This window comes from Eufriesea mexicana, unplaced genomic scaffold, assembly GCF_001483705.2.
Source record: "Eufriesea mexicana isolate 0111107269 unplaced genomic scaffold, ASM148370v2 scaffold2545, whole genome shotgun sequence".
NCBI classification, from domain to species: Eukaryota; Metazoa; Arthropoda; class Insecta; order Hymenoptera; family Apidae; genus Eufriesea; species Eufriesea mexicana.
In genome coordinates, this window is record NW_016910608.1 from 402,381 (window position 1) to 426,798 (window position 24,418).

General features: G+C 39.4%; 1 protein-coding gene across 6 annotated transcripts in view; it reads right to left on the reverse strand.

Annotated features, from left to right (window-relative positions):
• usp (retinoid X receptor ultraspiracle) overlaps nt 1-24,418 on the reverse strand; it is a 90,294-nt gene that overhangs the window by 39,411 nt on the left and 26,465 nt on the right. For 3 of the 6 annotated variants that reach the window (XM_017903745.1, XM_017903742.1, XM_017903743.1), the window contains exon 2: nt 16,212-16,608. The exons of 1 other annotated variant lie outside the window; for it this stretch is intronic. In XM_017903745.1, coding sequence (XP_017759234.1) covers nt 16,212-16,296 — 85 coding nt within the window. In that variant the 5' untranslated portion in view covers nt 16,297-16,608. Of the gene's footprint in view, nt 1-16,211; nt 16,609-24,418 lie in introns of those variants that run through there. 2 more of the 6 variants (XM_017903746.1, XM_017903744.1) reach the window with 1 other exon arrangement.

Genomic DNA, 24,418 nt, shown 5'->3' on the forward strand with positions numbered 1-24,418 from the left:
TCCCGATTTTTGCCTAATTTTCAATACCATGATTTTTAGAATAAAGATGGGGGGGGGGGGAGGGATTTTGATATTAATTTGTGGATGATATCAGTGTTTTATTCGTTTTTGCGATACGATATTCCCCGGATAAGTGTCTCGATTTTTGCCTAATTTCCTATTCGATAATAATTTTGTTAATTTTTAAATCGTGATTCGTGGGATAATTTTGATACTAATTTGTCGACGATGTCAATAATATTCCCCGGATAGGTGTCCCGAGTTTTGTCTAATTTTTAATACCATGATAATTTCATTAATTTTTGAAACGAGATCCTTGGAATAATTTTGATATTAATTTGTGGATGATATCAGTGTTTCCTTCGCTTTTACGATACGATATTGTCCAAATAAGTGTCCCGATTTTTGTCTAATTTTATTTTCAATTAATTTCTTCCTATCTTATTCAACGATTCTGTATATCGATAATTCGTGTCATCTATAATTTATCGATTACGCGTTATTTGGGTATTCTGTTATTGCTCGAGTAAGCGAAGTAGGCTCGTTGAGAAAATATTCGAAATTTTCTGCATGCACCGAAGAATACTCGAGATATCGCGACACTCGACTATCCAGGATAATTATCCTATGGTAATGAGGCAGAAATATCATCTGTATATATTTTATTACGATTATTTCAATTACTGTATTCCACGATTTTTGCTCTAGACCTCTATTTCCGTTCTTCTATTTAGGAAACACGGCAAACAGTCATAATTACCATTTAACCGTGCCTGGCCATAAACAATTCGCTATTCGTATGCATGCAAAACAATGCTTTATTGCACCATTAAGTTCCTCGTCTGTATCTCTCTCGTTCGACTCGAGCAGCGAAACGAGAAACAAAAGCTCCGGTGTGCACATCCGATCGGAAAATGGCAAGAGAAGAAACATGGGAAGGAATATGCACGAATAACGCTGATTCTTTTACAATTACCATTAATTCTAACAATAGACACCTATGTATGTCACTGTAAAAAAATATTAAAAGACAACACCGGTACGAAAATAATTTAAAAAAAGAAGCAAGCGATGCGAAATATGTATAAAAATGAACACAGTAAAGAAATAAGAGAATGTAAAAAATATGTAATACAAATTACAAAAATTACGAGAAAAATTTCAATTCCAAAAGTTCTTCGATTTTTAAATCCCACGAGAATCAAACAACGACAGTAATAAAATAGAAATCACAAAAAACATCTCCATTTTTATATTTATTATTTTGTACGATATAATTTCTATTTAATGTACATAATTTTTAATAATATACAAAAAAATGTGTATTATAAAATAAATGTACATCAATGTATTTTATTATTATTTCGTATTTCATATTATTTTGCAATCTTATTAGAGTCCCACAAAAATAAACGTGTATTATAATTAACCCCTTGCCTTACCACTTAGCTTCCGATGGCGCGTGCCACAGTCAACAGCAACGTCGAAAACGTTGAGACACGTCCAGACACATGGTGCCATTTCATGCGAACGTGGCGAAGAATAACACACAAGTGAGCCAAGAAAACATCACCGAAAATTAACCACTAGCCCGTGATGTTTACATCCGGTCCTGTCTACGACCCACGTCTCTCACCCGTGATACTCGCGTTTGACCCAATATCCTTACGAGTCTCGCACGATATCATAAGTAAAGGGATTAAACGAAATGTCCGAGGGTTCTAATCTCCCGCTCCATGTTGCTATACGCTTGTAGCGACATCTGGCATTTTTTGGCTATTTAAATAAAAACCTAACGGTGGAAGTCATTTTCTTCCAAGTTACCGTATAGAAAGCACGTATAGTTATTCTGATTGTAAGACATGAACTCGGTAAAACATAACCTATCCACTGTATTGACAACACGAAACAAATATTCTATCTCATTAGAAGAATGTCAAAGAAACCCCTAAAAATTTAAAAGAATTATTAAAAATTCGCCACTTTAAAAGAAAAATTAATACAAGACATAAAGAAGCGTTGTTTCAATTTAACTGCATTTTACTCCCACGCGACGCGATTTCCCGATCTGCAGAAGCGCAAGGAGCATCGGAAACGAGCAACGATCGCGGCGGATGCAGCGTGCACCTGCAGCGGGTCGTGGTTGCACGCCCACGCGCCTGAAATCCATGCACCTAGACTGAAATCTCGACCCCGTGACCTTCTCCCGGTGACCCAGGTACCAAGTTGCCCTGCACGTGGCGCGTGCTGCTATATAAAGTATGACTGCATATAGATCGCTCCGCTGTGCACTCGCAGGAGCGTACCCACGACCCCCACGCACCCTGCTTCATCGATCGCGATAACCTCGACCGTCGTTGCTCTTATTCCGCGCCGGGAATCACGCTCGTTTCGTCATTCTCCTATTCCACTCGCGTATTTCGACTCGACTCCGCTGCATTTCGATCGTCCCTTGTATGCAAATGCGGGAAATTAAGGATCGTTTATCCGGTGTGGAATATACGATACTTTTTAGCACACTGCCAAACGTTACAATGCTTCGCTATTTTTCGATCGTGTTATTAATTCGTATTTTCTTTTTCTTTTTACTGCTATATCGTATATTCTATATTCTACAGTGTGATGTAGATAATTTTTTCTTTTTTGCATTTTTTAATCTAATTTTCCGTAGTCTTTATTTAACGCGGAAGATTTGATTTCCGTGAAATTTGACTTGTTATTTGGATCGGATGTATTTAATTTTCCCGATGAATTTGAAAGGAAAATTCTGCGACAATGAGGCTATCCGATCGTTGATCACTTTTAATACGATCGGTATAGAATGAAGAAATCGAGCTGCCGCGCGTATATCAGCGAATAAGAGTATGTCGAGCTTGAATTGGCCTTGTACGCGAATACCATGGCGAAGGTCAGGGGTTCACGATTTCAAGCAGGTGAGCTAGCATATACTTATGCGCTCGTGGAACCGCATGTATACGCCTCGTTGTCACAGGTGCAACGAGGCGTGTCGTTCTTGCACGCTTCCATTTACTCCCTCCTACTACCGGCTTGCACGATAAAGAAATATATTTACAACGTGTTATACGTATATCCGCAGGTAACGAGTGGAAACCGCACTACGGCCAAACAAATGCACGAACGTCTGCATTAAAGTGGATGCAACGTTATTCCGAAAAGTGACCCGAGCAAATTCGTTTCGAATTTTCGTTGACATTTTTGCAATTTTAAATAGAAATCTTGGAAGAAAAAATTACGAAACTGTTCGAAAATTGCTTGGAAATTATCTGAAAATTATTTGAAAAAAATTTGGAAATTATTTCGAAATTATTTTCTAAGAGATGCTTAGGAATAGAGACTTCCAATGCCATCGCGATACAATTTGTCCAACGCCTTCAACGATACATCCACGTGTTCTAATGTTAGTGGTGAGGAGAGTACGTTGCGCTTCCCCCACCACTCCCGAGATACATATGTACATTCGTAACTAAATACATTCGACCCAAATCTATAACGATAAGAATAATTCATAGGACTAGAAATTCGGACTAAATTCGATTTAAAGCTTCTTATATCGACATTTACTTCATAAAACATCAAATCTGACCGAAATTTATTTCCTATATATATCCAAATGTTATTTACAAAAGTGCCAAAATAATTCCAAGCCATCTATATTCACAAAAATTTCACGGGAACAAAAATTTGACCTAAATCCTTCCAATCTATACTCGTAGTCGATAAAAATGTTAACGGTCAGAAATATTTTATATCAAATTCTCCTAGAATATCGAATTCTTCCAAAATACTACATTTTTCAATATTTCTGGAAGGAATTATTACCGTTCCAGTATCGAATCGCGAGCAAATTAAACGCAAAGGGCTCACATTTTTGGACTAACATAGACGTCAAAATATTTTCCATCGAATTTTTCTAAAATGCCACGAATTCTTTTAAAATACTGTATTTTTTCAATATCTCTGGAAAAAATGATTTCCCTTGCAGTATCGATTCGCGAGCAAATTAAAAGCAGAGGTCTGACGTTGTTGAACTAACAGAGATCTCGAAATTTTTCCAAAATACCATATTTTTTTAAATATCTTTGGAAGGAATTATTTCCCTTGCAGTATCGATTCGCGAGCAAATTAAAAGCAGAGGTCTGACGTTGTTGAACTAACAGAGATCTCGAAATTTTTCATATCAAATTTTTCCAAAATACCATATTTTTCTATATCTCTGGAAGGAATTATTTCCCTTACAGTATCGATTCGCGATCAAATTAAACGCAAGGATCTGATATTTTTGAACTGACCGAGACGTCAGAATATTTTCTATTAGGTTTTCCTAAAATACCACGAATTTTTTAAAAATACATATTTCAATATCTCCGGAAAAAAATTATTTCCCTCGCAGTATCGATTCGCGACCAAATCAAACACAGAGATCCCACGTTATCGAGCCACCAGAGATACCGAAATATTTTCCATCGAACTTTTCCAAAACGCCACATTTTCATCCACTGCCCCTGAAGGGAATTATCCCGGGACCAGGATCGATTCGCGATCGAATGAAACGCAGAACCGGAACGAATGTCAGTCCCAAGGTCCTGGTGCTCGAGTATTAATCCCTCCAGAGGCAGAAGTTTTGCCTCTTCCTTCGCTGTTCACCGACAAACGCTAACAAAGTTAGTCAAGGAACGTCAACCAGTTTACGTAATCGCGATGGACGTGGCTCGTTCGGAGGTAAGAAGGTCGTTAATCACGAGACGGACGAGCTGGCCTTTCGCTGGAACGGTTAAGGACACGGATTTCAATTGTTTCCGAAGCAGAGAGCATTGTACTTTCGAGCCATCGTGGGTTCCCTCTTCTGCGAATAGAAAGGGACTCCCTGTTAAATCGACCTCCAACACCGGTGATTCCGATCTCATTGTATTATACATTCGATTGTACAGGATGTTCCATTTAAAACGACACCGTGAACAACCTACAGATAGAGATATTATCTACGTGTTAGGCAAACAGAAATGGCAACCTTGGATGAAACTGGAAATACATTTACACAGAGGGTGCATGCGGACTTGTCTCCGCCATTTTTCATCTACTTCGGATCATCTGACGAGATCTAACCCAACTGCCATTCGACGCAAATAAATTACAGATGAAAATTAATCCGTATCGACAGTGCAAGTTGACAATGTTTCAAAGTATTAACAATTGATACTTGTGATGTATAATTAAAAAATGCATTTGCTTTATTGCAACTCTACAATCTTATAGTATACTACTACATATATAAATTATTCTTCGAAAATTTCCTGATGAAAATGCAACAATAGTAATAACATAACCTCTAAAAATGACAGGTTATATTGTTAATTATATGTTTACTTTAGTGAATAAACACAGAATTTATCAGTATCTGCAATAAATAAAATAGAAATTAATCCGTATCTTAGCTGAAGAATATTTGCAAAGGCTCAGCTATGAATACGGATAAAAATTCTAGCATCGAGTTTTCGGTGATCCACCATCTTTTTAAGGATTACCTAGGTATCGATCATCGACACTCTAGTCAGTCGGATTCACGCTTCTGACGCTGTCATCTGTAATCAACATTCGTGACAAGATCGGAATGGTTTCTTAACGTTAGAAAATTTGCAGTTCCAGAGTCCCCTGGTCAGAATCGATCACCCTCAGGACACACGCCGCGATTATCTACGTAGCTGGAAAGGTCGGTCTTCGCGACATCAGGGATTTCACGTTCGATAAGAGACACTGGCAACCGGATGTCTGGCAGATAGGTAGATAAATCGCAGGGGGATGAGCTACGATAAAGTGGACTTTCCATGAACGAGGTAAAAATAGCTAGATCGCGGGTGAAAGAGCTGGCCACTTATGAGGGAACGGAATAAATCCGCAGGGACAGCCACCTGGGGCACTTTGTGCCGGCGAACTCGAGATTCGTATCGTTTTAAGATTTTCCGTGTGTGGGAACCGTGGAAATTCGAGATCTATACTCTCGTGACACTTTTATGGTATCGCTTTCAGAGGAAGACACTTGGCGCTGGGTGAAGGACAGGTCTCTTGGGTTGCTCGGAGGGGTTTCGGAGATGAGAATATTCCGATCTGTTTGAAATTTTGGCAATTTGCTGCTTTTGCAAACTTTACCCTCCACTAACGACTAAGTTACCATTTATCGACGCAAATTTCACTGAACGTGTGACCGACTATAACCGCTACTCAATATATGGCCATCGAGACTTAAATCCTAAGGTAAAGGGTTCATCCTAGACATAGCAAACAATGTTTAATTCAGATTACAAAGAAAGTGCAATCGTATAGTCCTGCTATCGCTTCGACTATGGCAGACTTTGAAACGCACCAGTCGTTCCATATACGATGTACACTGAGAACAGTGAAACTTTTCGTTAGGTGTGCATCTCTGAGAAATTATTATTCAAATAATAATCAAAACACTGTATTTCATTAAATTAAAACAACATTAGTCATTTCTTCATATTTTTCATTAAATTGTTACTGTACATACTTAAAATTGATCAGCAAGAAGAATTTCTGAGATCCTTTAGGTGCTCACAGTAACTCTTTAGGCCCACAGTAGTCCAAGGGTTAAGCAGTATGAACGTAGTATAGACATAAGTAAAAAGCAACAGAAATCGATGTCGAGGCTTCATAGAGGAACTCAATAGGTTACAGTCTTAACAAGACTTTATAAGACTATAGGTTAAGTTTTAAGTCTTTAAACCAGGAGCTTGGGACCACCTATCGGAGAGCATCATCTAGATGTGGCGATCTTGGCTGAAGAATCTCTTTGCACCTTATCTCGTCGTTGCAGCGGTGCATGTACACCATGGGGAATAGCAATGGGGACGTGCATCCAGTATGCCCGACTCGTGGTATCACGTACGGGAATTTTCTGCACGTGTCACGGTGCAAAACGTGATCTTGCCCATGGCGCACCCAACAATCGACCGTCATAAACACGGCTGCTCGAGCACGTGCTTCGGAACAAGATTTACCTAGAGCCTTTCATCGCCACGCGTTCAACCCTTCGCTCTATGGTGCACCAGCACATCGTTCAGCTGGGTGAGCGAGCCTCCAAGTTCATTGAAATTACTAAAATAAGCAGTCCCGATTTAGCTTTCAACGCTTTCGCTGCCGTTGCAGTCAACATATACATTTTAATTCCAATTAGTCACCGCATGCCCACTTCTTTTGTAATAAAATCGTAGAATTTTTTGGAATCGTAGAAACCGACGTTCACACCCTCATCGTTAGATGGACAATGGAGGTTCGAGGTTTCTCGCAAGTCCTCGGTGTATTCTCGACTCTCATAAATACAAGTTCGTAATCTACCTAAGTATCCCACGTCTAAGACAGAGCCTGCTAGAAAGCCTTATTGAGGAGTCCACTAGTAGGTCCAGGGCGAACGTATTCTTTCCTTGAGTCCTTCTACCTGCTACCTATCATAGTAAGACGGTCATCAGGATATACCAATAGAGAAACCACAAATCATTTGTATGAGTCATCATAATATGCTCATCTTTGAGTAGTTTGGCATAAGAAACGCGTGACAAGAATTAGACTTGTCAAGATTATTCATTATTAAAATTCAAATATGGGGGTCCTCCGCCATAGTTACTGTGATCGGTTGGTCGGCAGGTATCCTCGGTATTGTGGTGATACTAGAAAGGAAAAGGGAGGGATGCGTTTGATCCTGAGCCTGCTAGTAGACTCACATGTAAGGCTACCTAGCCAGGCTCTGCCTTAGAGAGGAATACTACTGGTAAGTCTGGAAATTCTATATATAGGAAATGGAGGATTTACCAAAGACTTGCAAGAAAATCCTCGAACCCCTTTGAACCTGGAATTCAATAGTGGTGAGGATGAGAATGATGCCATGACAGAAATAAAAAATGGTTGATTCATTCTCCTGGAAAACCACTAAAATCGGGATACATTGATTATTCTAGAATTGCAGTGGAATTTAAATCATCAGTGAACAAATTAATACAAAGGCTACAGAACTGTGATGATGGCTGTACTCAGAACTGTGTTGTCAGTTGTTTATATCTAGAGAGATAATGGATGTGCCTTTTGTCATTCTAGAATTGCTACAGATTCGTGTTTGGTACAAATTCTAAATTATAGGATGGACTTATGGTCATATAGGAAGATACTATAAATGAAATGGATATATCGAGGCCTGTCTGGATAAGTGACAAGGGATATATATTCGCGCTTCAAATATTCAGAGGGTTTCTGATATTCATGGTTGCGTCAACGATAAGACAATGCGAATACCGAGACTTTCACGACGAAACTCTGGCGACACGAGACCCGCACGTTCCATATGACGCGAATACGTGCTCGAAACGCTTATTAACGCCGCGATCGTTCCGCTACGATTGCGTATGCCGATGCGTCCACGTAATAGATACATCTAATCGGTCACTAGCCACGTTGCGAAGCCTTCCAACGTGACTACAATGAGCGATCGCTTCCTGTACGCCGCCTTGTCCGCTATATCTCGCCATCTCGTGGGATTTCGATGATTAAACTCGCATGATCTAATCTCTCTCCGAGAAAGACGAAAGAAAGGCACGGCGTGAGTTTATCAGTCGATTTCGTCGACTCTTGTTACGACCGAGTTTACTCTCCCATGGAAAAAAAATTCTGGGGATTTTGGCACGAAATTAATTTTAAAATAAAAATTAGAAAAATTTCAAAAATTTCAAAAATCTTGTATTCTACGTAATCTCGGCGTTTAAAGCGGATTGAATTGCAATTTGTATGCGAAATTTTAATTCCCTAGTGGGGACGATTTTTAGAAATTTTTCGTGTTTCGATAAGTCGAGATTGGAAACAGGTTTTAAAGCGAGCTTGTATTATATTTGTTTGAAATTCGATCGTATAATTGTATTTATATTAATACAGCTCGCGTAACCTCAAACCTTCGATACTAACTGCAATCGGAATCTATTTCAGTTCTCTAGGGGAAACGATTTCTAGGAACTTTCGATATTCGATAAAAAGCTTCCACACTTCCTTCGCGTTATATATTTCCATAGTTTTCCATTACTGTAGTAGACTACATAACCTAAAACCTTCGTTAGTAACTACGAAGCTTAACTCTCTAGTGATTTCTAGAAACTTTCGATACTTCGATATATGGATATTTGACGAAAAACTTTTAAACTTCCTTCGTGTTATATATTTCCACAGTTTTCTATTACTGTAGTAGACAACATAACCTAAAACCTTCGTCATTAACTACGAAGCTTAATTCTCTAGTGATTTCTAGAAACTTTCGATATTTCGATATCTGGATATTTGTCAAAAATCTTCCAAATTTCACTTGTGTCGTAGATTACAATCTCTTTTACAATTAATTCTTCTCATAACTTCCCTATCAAGTACATCCTACATAACCTCGAATCTTCCTTACTAACTACAGACCCAACCCATGAAAACCTAATTCTGTCTTAATAATAATTTTCAGAAACTTTCGATATTTCGATATCTCGATGTCGTGTATTTAAAAATGTCGCGTACCATAATTTTTCCGCCATTACAAAAGCGATCGAAAGAGAATAACAATGGAAAAGCGACGCACGCAGCGCAGTCGCAGATGCTGAAGATCACTCGACGTTTTCCACGGAACGATCGCGCAAACAAGCTGGCGATCGCATAAATTAATCGATAATACGCGAAACACGTGAATCATCGGGAACAGGCTCGTTATACGGCTCGGGTGTGTAACCAGCTCTATTATCGGAGGCTACTTTCATCGCGAATATCGGCGCGTGTAGCATTGAATCGAGATGGCATGAATGGACGGAGGAAATCGGCGAGATACTTAGCAGCAAGATCGTCAGATCGGATAGTTATTTCTTCGAGGAGGCCAGATTTCGCAAAGCTATTTTGAATTTTCACGCGAAAACGTGCGAGATCTCGATCGCGTCGGACGCGTCTGCCAGCCAGTGATCTCACTGACGATGATTAATACCGAAATCTCGGCAAGATGAGCCGATCTGTGTCTCGTTTGGCTTGTTAATCGATTCTGCCTGCTTCCATACATTCATCTGGCGTTCTTCGTTTCTTTCTATAGGCTGATAGCAACGAAAAATATTCTATAGCTCGGTAACTTATTTTGTAGAGCAAATTCCTTTTGACAACTTGAGGATTTTGGTGTCTTTTTATTTTCAGTCATTTTTAAGGTGGAAATATACTCTGTGTTTTTTAAAATAAAGCTATTTTTAATTTTTCCTTTTTGAACAAGCTCATTCCGATGATTTGGAAATTTTGTGTCTTTATCAGAAATTTATTTAAATAATATGTAACATGTCTTTTTATTTCTCTGCCTGTTTCTGATTGAAAATACTGTGTATAGTAGTAGTTTCTGTCGACGATTTAGAGAACTTCATAGATTTCTGTGTTATCGATTTATTTGTAAAATTATGTGTCTTTATTTCCAAAGCCAGATATTTTGGAGTTTACTAACTTATTTCTTGAACCACCAAGTGCTCTATCTCTTTATCCCAGTGTTTTCTACATTTCATAAAAATTCGATTCATCATACGATACACTAATACCACATACACAGTTCAAAGGATGAGACAAAATTTTTGGAATACAAAGTTTCGATTTCTAAATGTCCCATTTAATTCACAGTCAGCAAAATTTAAACATCTTCCTTCGTCACCGTATATTTACATAATTCCAAAAACCACATCGTCGATTTCTCTATAATAATGTTTTACAATTTCGCCTAATAACAAAATACCTCGACTAATACCACTAGTCTGACTCACGCGGTCCCAATGATCCCGGAGCCAAGATAAATAAATCCTCTTGGACTCTATTTCAACGCATCTCTCCTCAGACATCGTCAGACACGCTGTTTGGTCACGGTGCAATCATTAATTAACACCAAACCTACCACGATGAAATCACCGATGAATGAAAATCGGTAGAATCTTAAAAAAGCAAAATACACTAACGCGAGTCATTGAAAAATCGATTACACGTACATTTGGAAGAAAAATCGCGAAGACTAAGACGATATTCCATGCAACATGGAATTTTGCATGAAAGTCACTTAGGCCACAGTAGGCTGAACACGTTGAGCCTAACACACAGCAGTCAGAATAATGGCACAGAAACTTAACATTCGAACTTTCCTTGAATACGTTATAACATTTACAACGTTCATCTTGTAATCCTGACAATACTAAGTACACTCTATCAGTCCCCACGGACCAACGGGACCTAAACGAGAAGTTCACTGTCAGTTCCCAAGAGCTGACACGGTGGACGTGTGAGTGCTAAGTTTGTCAAGCTCAGACCTGTTCGGAATCGATGGAAATCAGCAGGCCAACACCCACGCGCTGTCAAGGCGTACGAAGAAGCTAATCAAACGGGAGAGTACCGGTGCACGCGTGTAGAGCCGCGACGGAGGCTGCACTTCACGGCTGGTTCGCATCGGTGCCAAGGTTGCGTTCGTGCTGGTGCGTGGATTAATCGAACCAGCACGAACCGACCTGTGCTCTTATCATACGCTGCTGCGCGTGTACGCGCGACCGTGTGGACGGACACGCGTGCACAGCGGAGGCTGGGCCAGGGGTCTAGGCTGAGCAAATAGAGCCGCGGAAATTGTGAGCAGGAGGTGAAGTTCACTTTCCGCGACCACTCTCTAGGAGAGGAGGCCAAGTGTCAGGGTGGTCTGCGATCGCTTGCAGCGACACGATTATTCGAATTTGCGACTATGGCAGCCATGTTCTTGTCGAATTAGGGAGCAGGAAATGGGGAAGATGGCGGCTATTACGATAATTAGCTCGGAGAAGCCGATGGAGACATCGCAATTCGATTATCAAGATGATTATAGTGTCATATGCATTGATGGTAAACCTAGCACACGGTTCGGATGTTCAAATGAACGAGAAAGCAGTGGAATCTTACAAGGAGGGTGCAGGTCCTTCGGGTTATATTTTAACTCTATGTACTCGCGAGGCAACCACCAGTCGCCATTTAATCAAATTCTAAAAACCGATGTTAATTAATATATCAAATTTAAATTTATCCAATGATGCGTGGAATGTCGAAGTAAAATAATTCTTAATTTGAATACGATTTCTTATATACTGTTTTAAAAATAATGTCGACTTTGTGGGCGAATATCTTCGAATTACTATTTTCCTATAACGAAAAGATCGCTGAGTGCAAAGGTTTAAATTCTTTTATTACTCGAGGAAGTAATGTATATTTATCTTTGAGTGCTTCTCTAAAGCAGACTGACTCGTGACAGGGTGTCAAAAGGGTATATGACAGAGTTCATATCCTAACCTATATCATACCCTAAACTCCAATTTTTATCTAATGTTTATATAAACATTTGTTCCCGCAATCTAGTCCTATACTATAATATAACTATATATTCATATTTTATATCCTAGATTGATTTTTGCATATAACTAAACTCATCTTTTCGACAATTATGAAATTACTTTATCATTACCCCCATTTACCATTTACCCCGTCAAAAATTACCAAGACGAATGTACTAATCCCAAACAAAACCTGGTAAATCCCCATATAATTAACCCTTGAAACCAAAAAAATTAATTAAAAATAATTAATTTATTCTCCACCTGGAACAACACTAAACTCCCCACGAACGAGTCATTACGATCTACATAATGCCTACCATCGTCTTCCACCTACAACCCATCAACGTAACTCATCCCGTAGCAAGAGAAAAAGAGAAAAGGAGATGGGAAGCAAGGGAAAACGACGAAGAAGGAAAAAAAGAAGAGTCCATGTGAAACTCGAAATGCGTCATTCCGCGTGTCCGCCGGCAATAGGGGCACGCGATAAGGCTCGAAAAGCCTCGTAAATTGCGGCAGGGGCGTAGATAACGAGGCGCATTGGCGTGACCTTCTCGCGGCGAGTGTTCGCGGGCCGCTTTAAGGCCGCTTTTAAAGCCGCGACTGATAACGACCGGCTCGCGAGAGCGCCGCGCACGCATGCGTTTTCACTCGCGAATTCTACACGCCATTCAAGCTTCAATAGCCGACCTTCACCCTACGCGTTCAGACGCGCGCGTTAAACGCGTCGCTCGGCGAGCGGGTGTCAGGACCGTGAGTCACGCTCTGGTATCTAGATATCGATGTCTCGATGATAGTATGAGTCGATCATTTGCCGAATCTATTGACGCCGCGATATTAACAACAATTTATCGAAAAAAATTAAAAAAAAATAAATGGAGCATCAATAAAATATTTTTTAGTGAAATTTTTATAAATTTTAAGGATGGAGATAATCGTTTCCGGCCTGTGAATATAGATCATACACTCTGATATCTAGATATCGATGTCTCGATGATGGTATGAGATCATTTGCCGAATCTATAGTCGCCGCGAAACTAACAATAATTTATTTGAAAAAAAAAAAAATCGAGTACTTTGACAGTGAAATTTTTATAAATTTTAAGAATGGAGATAATCGATTTTGACCTGTGAATGTAGATCACACACTTTGTTATCTAGATATCGATGTCTCGATGATAGTATGAATCGATCATTTACAGATAAATTACAGTTTACTTAAAAAAGAAAAAAAGAAAATTGAACATTAATCGAATTCGAGAATTCAGCGAAATTTTTATAAATTTTAACGACGGAGGTAATCACTTTTGACCCGTGAATGTAGATTATACGTGTTTCTTTGGTGGATGAAAGTTTGATCATTTTGTTCCCTGTCGTGGGTGTTGAGTGGGAGAAAAGGGTAGAAGTTTAGAAAATAGCGTGGGTTTCAATAATGCTAATTACGCTTTTATCGCGTCATTTTAAAAGCAAAATGATTTTACTGAAATAAATTGGCAATTTTTTGAAGTAAAAATTGCGAGGTTTAAGATCAGTTTTAATTTTCACATTAAAAATAATATTAAACGGTCGGTTGATTAATTGGGGTACATAAAACAGGCTAAACATAAATTTCATAGAAAACAGAACAAATAAGAAGAAATAAATAACATAAAATAAGAAAGGAAATATATACTGATAATATTGATTACAGGTATATTACGATATAACGAGTACATACGAATCTCAAATAAAATAAGAGAAATAATTATCGACAAATCGATTATAAATGTATCATAAAGAAATCAGTGGACAACGTTTAAAATCGGGTTCACTTAAACCGTAATGGATTTAGCGTTAAGTAGATTGGTCCTATGTTTAGTCAGACGCCGGACTCTTATAAAATTGCGGATCTAAATAAATACCATTGCCAGCATGCAATAATTTTAGTCCGGGTTTACTCGTGACTGAAACGAATCTGACAATCCCTAAAAAATATAATTATATTCATTTTGAAATTGGAAGAGGAAAATTCTGCAATTTTAGTTCATAAAATTGCACTCGATTCGCAAAGTCTTCGAGAACGCTTGACTTCGAGTGATGGTCATTTCGTGCAATTATTTCACTGCAACAGTTATTGCGAAAGTATAACACAGATAATTTCGAGCACAGATAAGAGCAAGCCTTGACTCCGGTGCTAATTGACCGTCTACCAGCAGTATGCTAATTACCGTTCGCACATTTCAACAGTCGGTTTCGTTTAGGTACCATTAGAGCTTGAAATTCACGGCACGAGGTATTTCAAGTGACATCAATTTTAATCAGCAAAAAAAAAATCGTGAGAGCTATAATTAGCTGTGCATTTGCCAAACGACGTGTATCGTTTAGTACAAAATTACAGCTTTAAATACGGCATGCAAATCTATGGGCCACGTTCTTCTAGATCACGATTTCTCAACAAGTGCCATCGATCTCCAGTGAAGATCACGTAATCCAAATTTTTAAAGGCACTTGGAAATATTTATACTAAGCATCTATAAATGAATTCGAATTAAAAATACGTGTATTTTCTACAAATTCAAATTTCTGTCAAATTTAAAGAAAATTTTCTAATATTCTGTTATATATTCTCTTCCACTGTAACTAATCAGTTCTATCACCAGCGAATACATAAATAAATAAATAAATAAAATTTGGAAAGGGAACCAATATGGCCGACGGTTAACCTGACACTGAATTTCTGGAGCCACGTAAAAATATTTATATAAATTAATTTATATAATTAAAAATTCAAATACAAATACCCACGTGTATTTTCTAGAAATTCAAATTCTTGGAGACCGTATGGAAAATTAGAAAACAGGGTTCTAAGCCAAGAAAGGTTGAGAAATTCTGTTGTATATAAAAGAAAAAGGAAATATATATCCAATAATAGGTGACCCTATGATGAAATTATAATTCGATAGGTTAGAAAAGCCGTATACGAGAAGATAGTTAATAAGAAGAATTACCACACGTATCGATAAGGGTAATTTAAAAGACAGCCACAAGGTACAGAGTCTAAGCTGAAATGTGGAACAAAGAGGACTTTATGAGAAACAAATACGCCTCACATACACGAGCAATTAACGTTGCTATGCAATCTCGCGAGGAGCTTTAATGCAACACCGTGTTTTATTAGCCTGCTCATATAATTCTTGTGAAACCTGCGTAAACTAATGACTCGGGAATGCAATAAATGGTACGCGTGTGACAGCGCAGAGAATGGGACCTCTCTTTGTCGCTTTCGCACACATAACTGGAAAAGTATTGGATTCCGCGCGTACAGGGTGATCCATTTATAGCGAGCTAAATTACAAACGGAATTTAATTGAACAAATTTGCTCCTCGTATAAAACTATTATCTACCGTCTTCAATTTACTAAACCTTTGCATCCTGAGAATCTTTTTAATTTCACTAACCAGTGCTTTAAACTCTAACATATACTATTGCAATTTTCTTTAGCTTCCTGAAACCAAAGAAAAATAAAAATTATACGAAATAATTTTTCTCTTTCTTTCATACAAAATTACGTAGATTTTGCGATAAAATAAGAAGGAGAAAGTGAAAATATCTTCATTTTTACGAGAAATATGTTAATTTTAATAAACACCTCGAAAATTGTGTGTTTTTCGAGCTATCTTTAAATTTGTGGGGCACCGAAGATAAATAAACACCCCTATAACAGACTGCAAAGGTTAAAAAATCGAGTTTAAAATTTTCAAATGAAACACCCTGTACAAATCGAGGAAAACGATCAATTATACGAATACATGTTGTCAGTGTATACATACAAGTGTTCCCACGGGACCAATGCTGGGCCTGAGTCCCCTGGATGATGGCGGTCACCGACATCATCGGTTTCTCCTTCTTCATCATCTTGGCCGTCTTGATCTTCCTGTTTTCACTCGTCACTTTTACTTCTTTTTTCCCGTGAACACTTCACCGAACCCGAGGATTCTCTACTCTCAAGCGAAACTCGCGCGATACCCTGGTTGCATCATCTCGAAAAACGAAAAACGACTAGCCGCCACCACCTCCTCCTCCTCCTCCTCCTCCTCCTCCTCCGCCTCCACCGCCTCCTTCCCCTAAATCGAGCTAACTTCCCCTCCTCTTTTGGTATCGATTTGGTTTCGTTCACTGCACTCCTCTTTGGTTGTTTCGCGCTCAACCGGTCAACTCTTGATCGCTCTGCGATTAGGAACAAGAATGGATTTATTGCACGAAGGAACAGTCTTTCGGACTATTATTTGCTCCACGATCTAGATCTCCGAGTCTTACGAGATCGTGTGTCTATTGGGCAAATTTCGATGCTTTTTCTCTGATTCGGTGCGGTGTTTCTCCACCGATATGTCGCGATTAGGGGTGCGAGGGATCTGGAAAATGTCGAATCAAGATTCGATGGAATTTTTCTCCACATCGGGACGGAAAATTTTCTTAGGAGAGAGATGGAAGATTTTCTCGGGACAGGAATTTTTCTTGAGATCAGGATAGAAGTTTTTCTTAGGATGGGGAGAATCTTTCGCGCGATAGGGGTGAAGAATTTTCTCGAGAACAGGGCGGGAATTTTTTGAGACCGGGATAGAAATTCTTCTCGAGATCAGGATGAAAAGTTTTGTCGACATTGAAACACGGATTTTTCTTGAGATCGGATGGAGATTTTTCTTGGGATCGAGTCGATTATTCTTCGTAGGATCAAGATCAAAAATTTTCTCGAGACCAGGACGGGAATTTTTTGAGACCAGGACAGAAATTTTGTCGTCATCGGGATGAAAAATCTTGTCGTGATTGAGATGTGGATTTTTCTTGAGATCGAATAGAGATTTTTCTTGGGAACGAGTCGAGAATTTTTCGTAGGATCAAGATCAAAAATTTTTTCGAGAACAGGACGGGAATCTTTTGAGACCAGGACAGAAATTTTATCATCATCAGGATGAAAAATCTTGTCGTGATTGAGATGTAGATTTTTCTTGGGATCGAGTCGAGAATTTTTCGTAGGATGGGGATGAAAAATTTTATGGAGATCGAGAGGTGAATCATTCTCGAAATCGGAATGGGATTCTAAAACTATTTAGGATTCTCAAAAATACCCGAAGTCCCAAAACTATCCAGGATTTTCAAAAATATCTAAGATTCCTAGAATGTCAAAGAATCTGGGATATGATCAGGATTCCTAAAGATTCGCGAAAATTCAGTTGAGAAACACCGTACTAGAGAGAAGATCTGATCTATTTCGGAAGTTTCGTCGTATTTCTGGGACTTCCGTGATCTTTATACTGGAATTTAATTTGTATTTAAAAGAAGGATTTTTTAAAATTGTTTTTTAAAGTGCGGGTTACCGGAGAAATGGAGTAGCAAAATTCAATTGGAAGTTTGAAGTAGGGTGCAGGTGCTGAGCGCAGAAGTTTAAATAGCTTTTGAAAATTGGTTATCACGATACGTCAAGAATACTGTCAGAATCATGACGGTACGGAGTCTTCACGAATCAGAAAACTTCCTCGAAAAATCAATTTATTTTTTCAAATCAACTTCGCCAAATTTAATTTCTTCCCCATAACATCCAATTATAATCACCATAGGGATTCCGGAGAAAAAATAAAATAATTCAAAACTTAATTAAAACACTTTATCACTATCTACCGATATTAATTTCAAACTCCATTATTTCCAAAAACCAATCATTTTCTCATAAAAAAAATTCATAGATCCTCAAATCATTGAGAATTGTTAAAAAAAAAAAAAAAAATCGCGATACTGTTACGAAAATTAAGTTGATTAAATAAAAATCATATGGGAATATATTGACATTTGATATCGAATAAAAAGGAATTTTAATTGGAAAATATTTCCAGAAGAGGTTCACAGGTCCCAAATTCAATTTCACTTTCGTTCACACTCAGCGACACGATCATCCCCGTATCCGCGTGTCGAAATACTTCTGCGATTACGATTATCGTCGATCCAAAGGAATGATCCAGACTTCTGCCGTCTAATTAACGCGAATCGTTCGATAGGTGGCGATAAGCCGGGAATCCGAGTTGCACCCGCGTGCAACGCGGATAATTAGTCACGGCACTGAACTCTCGTTTCAATCCTTATCGCGCAATTGCGAAACGATCCTCCGCGATTCCCTCACCGCGTTCCTTCTTTTTTCCACGGAGCTTATTATTCGGAAACGCGGGGAAAAGGCGAAGAGGAGCGAGGGAAACGTATCGCGGAGAAATAGAGCGGGACGTTAAACCGAGCCAGATAGAGTTTCCACTGCAACGATACGACTTCGTCGGCGTAACGTGAGCGGAAGTTCGACTTGGCAAAACTGACACTCGTCCCCTTGAGAACCCGCCTTTAACGTGTAACGAAAGAATCGAGAACTACCGCGGTGTGTCTAGTATTGTGCATTCGAGAAAAGAAGGCACAACGTGTATAGATCCCCACGACTGATTAATTCCACTGATTCTCCCTCGATCACGAAAAACAGCGACCGATGATCTTCGTCACCATCTTGGGCCAATAGCGATCACTGTGATGATGAGATGTTAGTTAATCAGCCGTAAGGATGTAAACACGCTGTGCCTTCTTTTCCCGAACGCACTGTACACGTCGATAAAAATTATTCCGCCAAAAATTCCATTATCTTATACAGCGCGACATCAATTATAAACAGAAGATAACGATCGATACCTAACCACGGTGCTATACCTAAACAAAAATGAGAAAATATAGAACGCAGATAAACTCGAATCATAAATAAACACGCTCGAAATGCAAATAGATTCCATAATTACCGTAAACAACTAGACTCCAAACGCACTGAAAATAAACGAATTTCTAAATAAACAAAATGGAAATACGTATAAACAAGTTTCCGTTAATTAACGATACGCAAATATCGCTGAAATAATCTGATATCAACCGTAACGACTGTTATGAAGAAATCGAATCCGGTAATGGGGGTAGAGCAACTGAAGCTAATGGTGGCGGTGAGCGATCGATGCCAGTGGTGGGGGTAGAGAGCAACCGAGCGTCCCTGAGCGATCGACAAATTCGGTACGGGCTATAGCGCGGCTAGAAATCGAATTCCGGAGCGTTTCGAAGATCGCTGATCCTTGGAAGCGCGTTCGAAGCTGCGGAAGATGGAAATACGTGCATAAACCGGGAATAAACCAGCGAAATTCGGAGAGGGTGAGAGTAAAAGCGAGAATGAAAAGTTGGAACGCGACACCGGCGAGATCAAAAGAATCCCTCGACCGACTGTCGTGGACGCCGATATTTCACGCGTTTTACGCATTCGGGACCGGCGAAGAAAAGCGAGAGTCGACCAGTAAAAAATTCGTACAACTCGTGAAATCCGTGCCGTTTCTCAGAGGCTTTATCTTTTAGGTATATCCGACATTTTAATCACGGAAAGTGAACTTCCTCGAGGGATCGATACACACCGCAAACCGATTTTTACTTTCACGCAAACCGTGAAAATAAATTTAATTTATTTGCAACAGACCTCGAGCATCGACTATTTCCGTTACGATTCTTCTGTTTAAACCTACTATGCCTGGTTAAATGTGATTCAAAATTTTGTATTCGACTACGTAATTTTTTTTATCATGTACAATTAATTTCGTAACATTTTCCGGGTTAATTTAAAATTCAAGTGAAAACAAATTATTCGTATCGTTATCTAACAATTATTTGGTTCATTTCGATTATCGTACTACATTCCTTTGTAAATAACGTATCATTTTAATACCACGTTCTTCCTGTATTCTTATGCAAGATCCAAATAAGAAAAATGAATTCGTTTCGCTGTTATCTACAAATCGTTTCGTTCATTTACACTTTCTCGTGCTACATTGACCACCATGTGCATTCGACCGTGAAAAATATATTTCCTATTCGTGAAACAATTACCCCTTTGCACTCGAAGATTTTTCCCTATAAAGATATAACAATTCGAAGCTTTCCTTATTTTTTCCTAAGCTCGCTGGTACCATTTATGTCAAAATAAAAAAAGGAAAGTCAGTCAGGCTTTCTTCATTTCAATATTTCCTGTATAATTAGGAATAATATATGCAATAATAGCAATTGATTTATTAGGATTTGTTTGTTTCCTATCATTTAAAATTGATTTAGTTGATACACGAGCTTATTTTACACAGCAACTATAATTATTGCTTTCAACCAGCCAATCAATTAAATATGTCTTTAAGAAATAATATAAAATTCTAGTTACTTCAAATCTAGTTATTTCCTCAAGGTCTGAAAACAAAACGGTGACTGAGAGACTCTAGAGTGCAAAGGGATAATTAACGAATTCAACAAAAATAAATACACTCCGTGTGTTGATTCGGAATTTAGCTATCACGCGGATTTATCACGCCAAAGCAACAGACACATTTCCCAGAAGCACGTCCACCCCTCGCAGGAAGACAGCGCGGAGTAACCGGAATTCCTTGCGCCGATGTTACAAACGGCGACCTTGACCACAGCATGTAGGCAGCAAAATGCGATTGCCTTGGCTGTGCATCGGCGACAATCGCCGCCGTGGAGAAACAATGCTTACGTAACGCGCGAGGCCAATTATGCAAAATGCAGCGTACGTCCACGTGCATGCCGCGGTGCATCTTCTATTCTCCCGGCGTCGCGTGTATCCGCCTGACGACTCCGCTTCGTAACATCGCCGGACGATAATGCTTGCAGGCCCGTGCACCGAGTTCCGACTATCGTTACGTAAACCTTTCCAACCCGGGAAAAAGAAACACGCTCGTGACTCTCATTACCGAGGACACCGACGAATTTTCACCCCCGTTTCCCGCGCCTTTTCCCACCCCTCGAGCGATCGAACGCGGCGGAAGATCGCGTGGGCGGTGGACGAGGAAGAAAGCGGGAAAACGCATTTCCAATGGCGATCCCCGGAGCCGAGGTCGAAGTTCAAGGTTACCCGACGAAGGGGCTACGTCAGACCGCGTCTACTGAGAAAGGCGAATCGATATGTACCGGGTGCTTCGTAAGTAGAATCGGACGGTCTGACTCGGACGGCGCGGTATTTCACAAAATTGAATTTCGCTGATTTCTAGGAAAATATTTAATAGGAAATCGACGAAGCTTATGATACTTCTCCAATTTTTAATTAAAAATTTCTTATTTAACGTTGTCACTTGAGTCATTTGTCTTTGGGATTTTTCTTTTAACATGGATGTAATTAATTTTTGTTTCTTAACATTTCTTTCTTTTATTTTTTCTTATTTTATTTCTTCGTCTGCCTGTCATTTGCCCGGTCATGATAGGTTGTGTTAAAGAAGAATGTTTTTCTTCCTCTCGAAAATAAAAAATAATTTATGTGACATTTTTAATGTTTCGCGGGCAAGGATGCAAGTGCAAAAAGCTACTTTCAAGTAGATTTGTCATGATCGCTATAACGATAACCGAATTTGCAAATCTTTTAACCTGCTAACTGTCATACTTCATCTTCTTATGGATATGTATTACTTTATTTGTCTCGAATCAGAATCGCAATGAAAAATAATTGACTAATGAATTACGTAATCGACAAGTTGATTAGAAAATTATTCTGACTATGCATTTTTACACGGTTTTACCACCGATTACGATAATAATTAAATTCGAGAATTGCTTCCTAGCTGACACGATACTCGATATTTAAAAAAGAAGAAAAAATAGAAAGCACGTGTAACGGGATGTGTTGTCGACGTTTCGAAATTGCTTGCGTGGGTTTTTGAAGAGGTATTGGCAGCCAGAGCACAATGGCAACGATTTATCTTCTAAAATAAAGGAGAGGCATACAGAAACAAAGGGGGCCCAAACACGTATGATTTATTTATCCAGAGCGACTCGACTCGATATGTTATTGTCATTTGCAGCGTGAAAGTTAATCGATAACACACGCTACACCCGTTATCCATTTCTCACGTGTTGGATGTGCTATTCATCGAGTGGCCTTGGACCACAACGTAGACATAACGTAAGCTGAATTTGGGAAACCATTTAACGATCTTACAGGATCGAACTAATTCCTCGAGACATCAACTAAAGTCATTTTCAAGACTAAAGTCATCTTCGCTATCCCCTAATTTTTGTTGAAAATAAAAAATAAACAAATTAGAGAAAATCGTATCGGAACTGACGGGATCAAAATAAAAGAGTCGTAGGAAGTGAGTAAAGCAAGAAGGAATTAGTTCCCAACTTTGTCGCGTTAACGAAGCGGAAGGTCGATACATATATCGAGCGACGAACTATGCAAAACTACGCGAAGGGCGCACGTAAACTTGTTTACAAGCCGAAGAGACGACGGAACAGGAACTCGGTGTGTGCATCGTATTCGAACGCAACAAAAAATTAACCGCTGCAATGTGCAGTCACAGTACAGATCAACCTTAATACGCGTAGAAGATTCAAGAGAGGAAGAAGGGTAGGCTGAAACTGCGCACTTTCACAGTTAGGGGACGATGATTCACGAATACACCAACCAATGCACCCATGGACAAACATACAAACATAATAAATTTCTGGAAGCTCGTACCGTAACCTATCTTCCATGATACGTAGAAAAATAATACATCGTTTAAACATCAATTTCGTGATTCGAACCGAAATAATCGATCTTATATAGAATAAAAACAGTCTACTTTCGAAATTATAAAAATCTCCAATTTTATGGAATAAAATAAAGCAATATGTGTTATTTACGTACCATTTCTGGTAAAATTCGCAATACTAGTGCCCCGTTGAAAATGGCAGGTTTCGAGAAGAATTCGTTACGCATCCGCGCAAATTCGTCCGCGTTCGTGAATATACATGGCGACATTTTTCACGGAAGGAAAGACGCGAAGTATAAGACAGCTAGTTCGATAAATGACTCGGATATATCGTAAGAGTAGCAGACGGAATAACGCGCTGTGCCGCGAATTTTTCATAATACGCTCGAAACGATGGTGAAATTCGAGGAATTTCGAGTAATCGAGGCTAAAGATCGCTCGCTTGGCACGTGCACTTGGGACAAGCATAATGGACGTACCACGCTGCCGCAAAAGTCACTGCAGCAGAAGTCACGTTTGATTACGACACACTGTGACAATATACTTTGCGCGATCGATAATGTTTGTGGCATCCAGTGACACTTTTAGCGTCGCGACGACTTCGGTCTTTGGCACTGAAAAGAAAATGCAAAACATCCGTGACGTCACTCGCGACGTAGCACGAGCATCGTTTTTCATCGGAATCGTCCTATGGCGATCGGATAAATACGTCTCGAACGCGCGGGAAAGTTCAGGAAGTGCCATCTACCAAATTAACCATCAATCACGTTCTACATCGACAGAAATGCCGATACGTGAGTCTAGATATAACCGTCGACTACTAATTGCGTTCCCATCCCGGCATAAACGTATTTACGTACATATACGAGAGCACGTCGCGAAAAGAATCCGATCGACGCGTTTTGAAACGACAACTGCGTTTGAGGAAGAAGAGTAACACGATACGAACGACATTCCTTTTTTACTAACCTAGGAGAAACGTGTCTACACTGTTGCCGCGAACGCGCGAATGCTACCCAGCCGCAATAACGCGCTCTAGTAGGAACTCTGGGAATTTTTCTGCCTGGACGCAACGAAGGGTAGAAGACGCTTATCTAGGTACGTCATCGATGATTATACGCAGCGCGGATAAACCACGCGAGTGGACCGTCTTGAAACGGCACATTTTAAGATTCAGCACGTACCGAGAAAAAACAAACACGTGAACCTTTCTGGCATTGAACTTCACTGTTGCACTGCTTTGCATACGGACGCAGAGTCGAAATTCTCACTGACGAAAGGAGGACACGATGATCCGTTCCTCCCAACATCTGTAATTCCAAAAGCAATCCTTTCGCCGTAGCGCGCGTGAACGGAATAGCATTCAAATTTCATCACTGCTGCACCGCTTGCTCGGAAGGACAACTTGGAAGAGGCGGGACGCGTGTTCTCGAACGAGTCCCTCGCAGGAA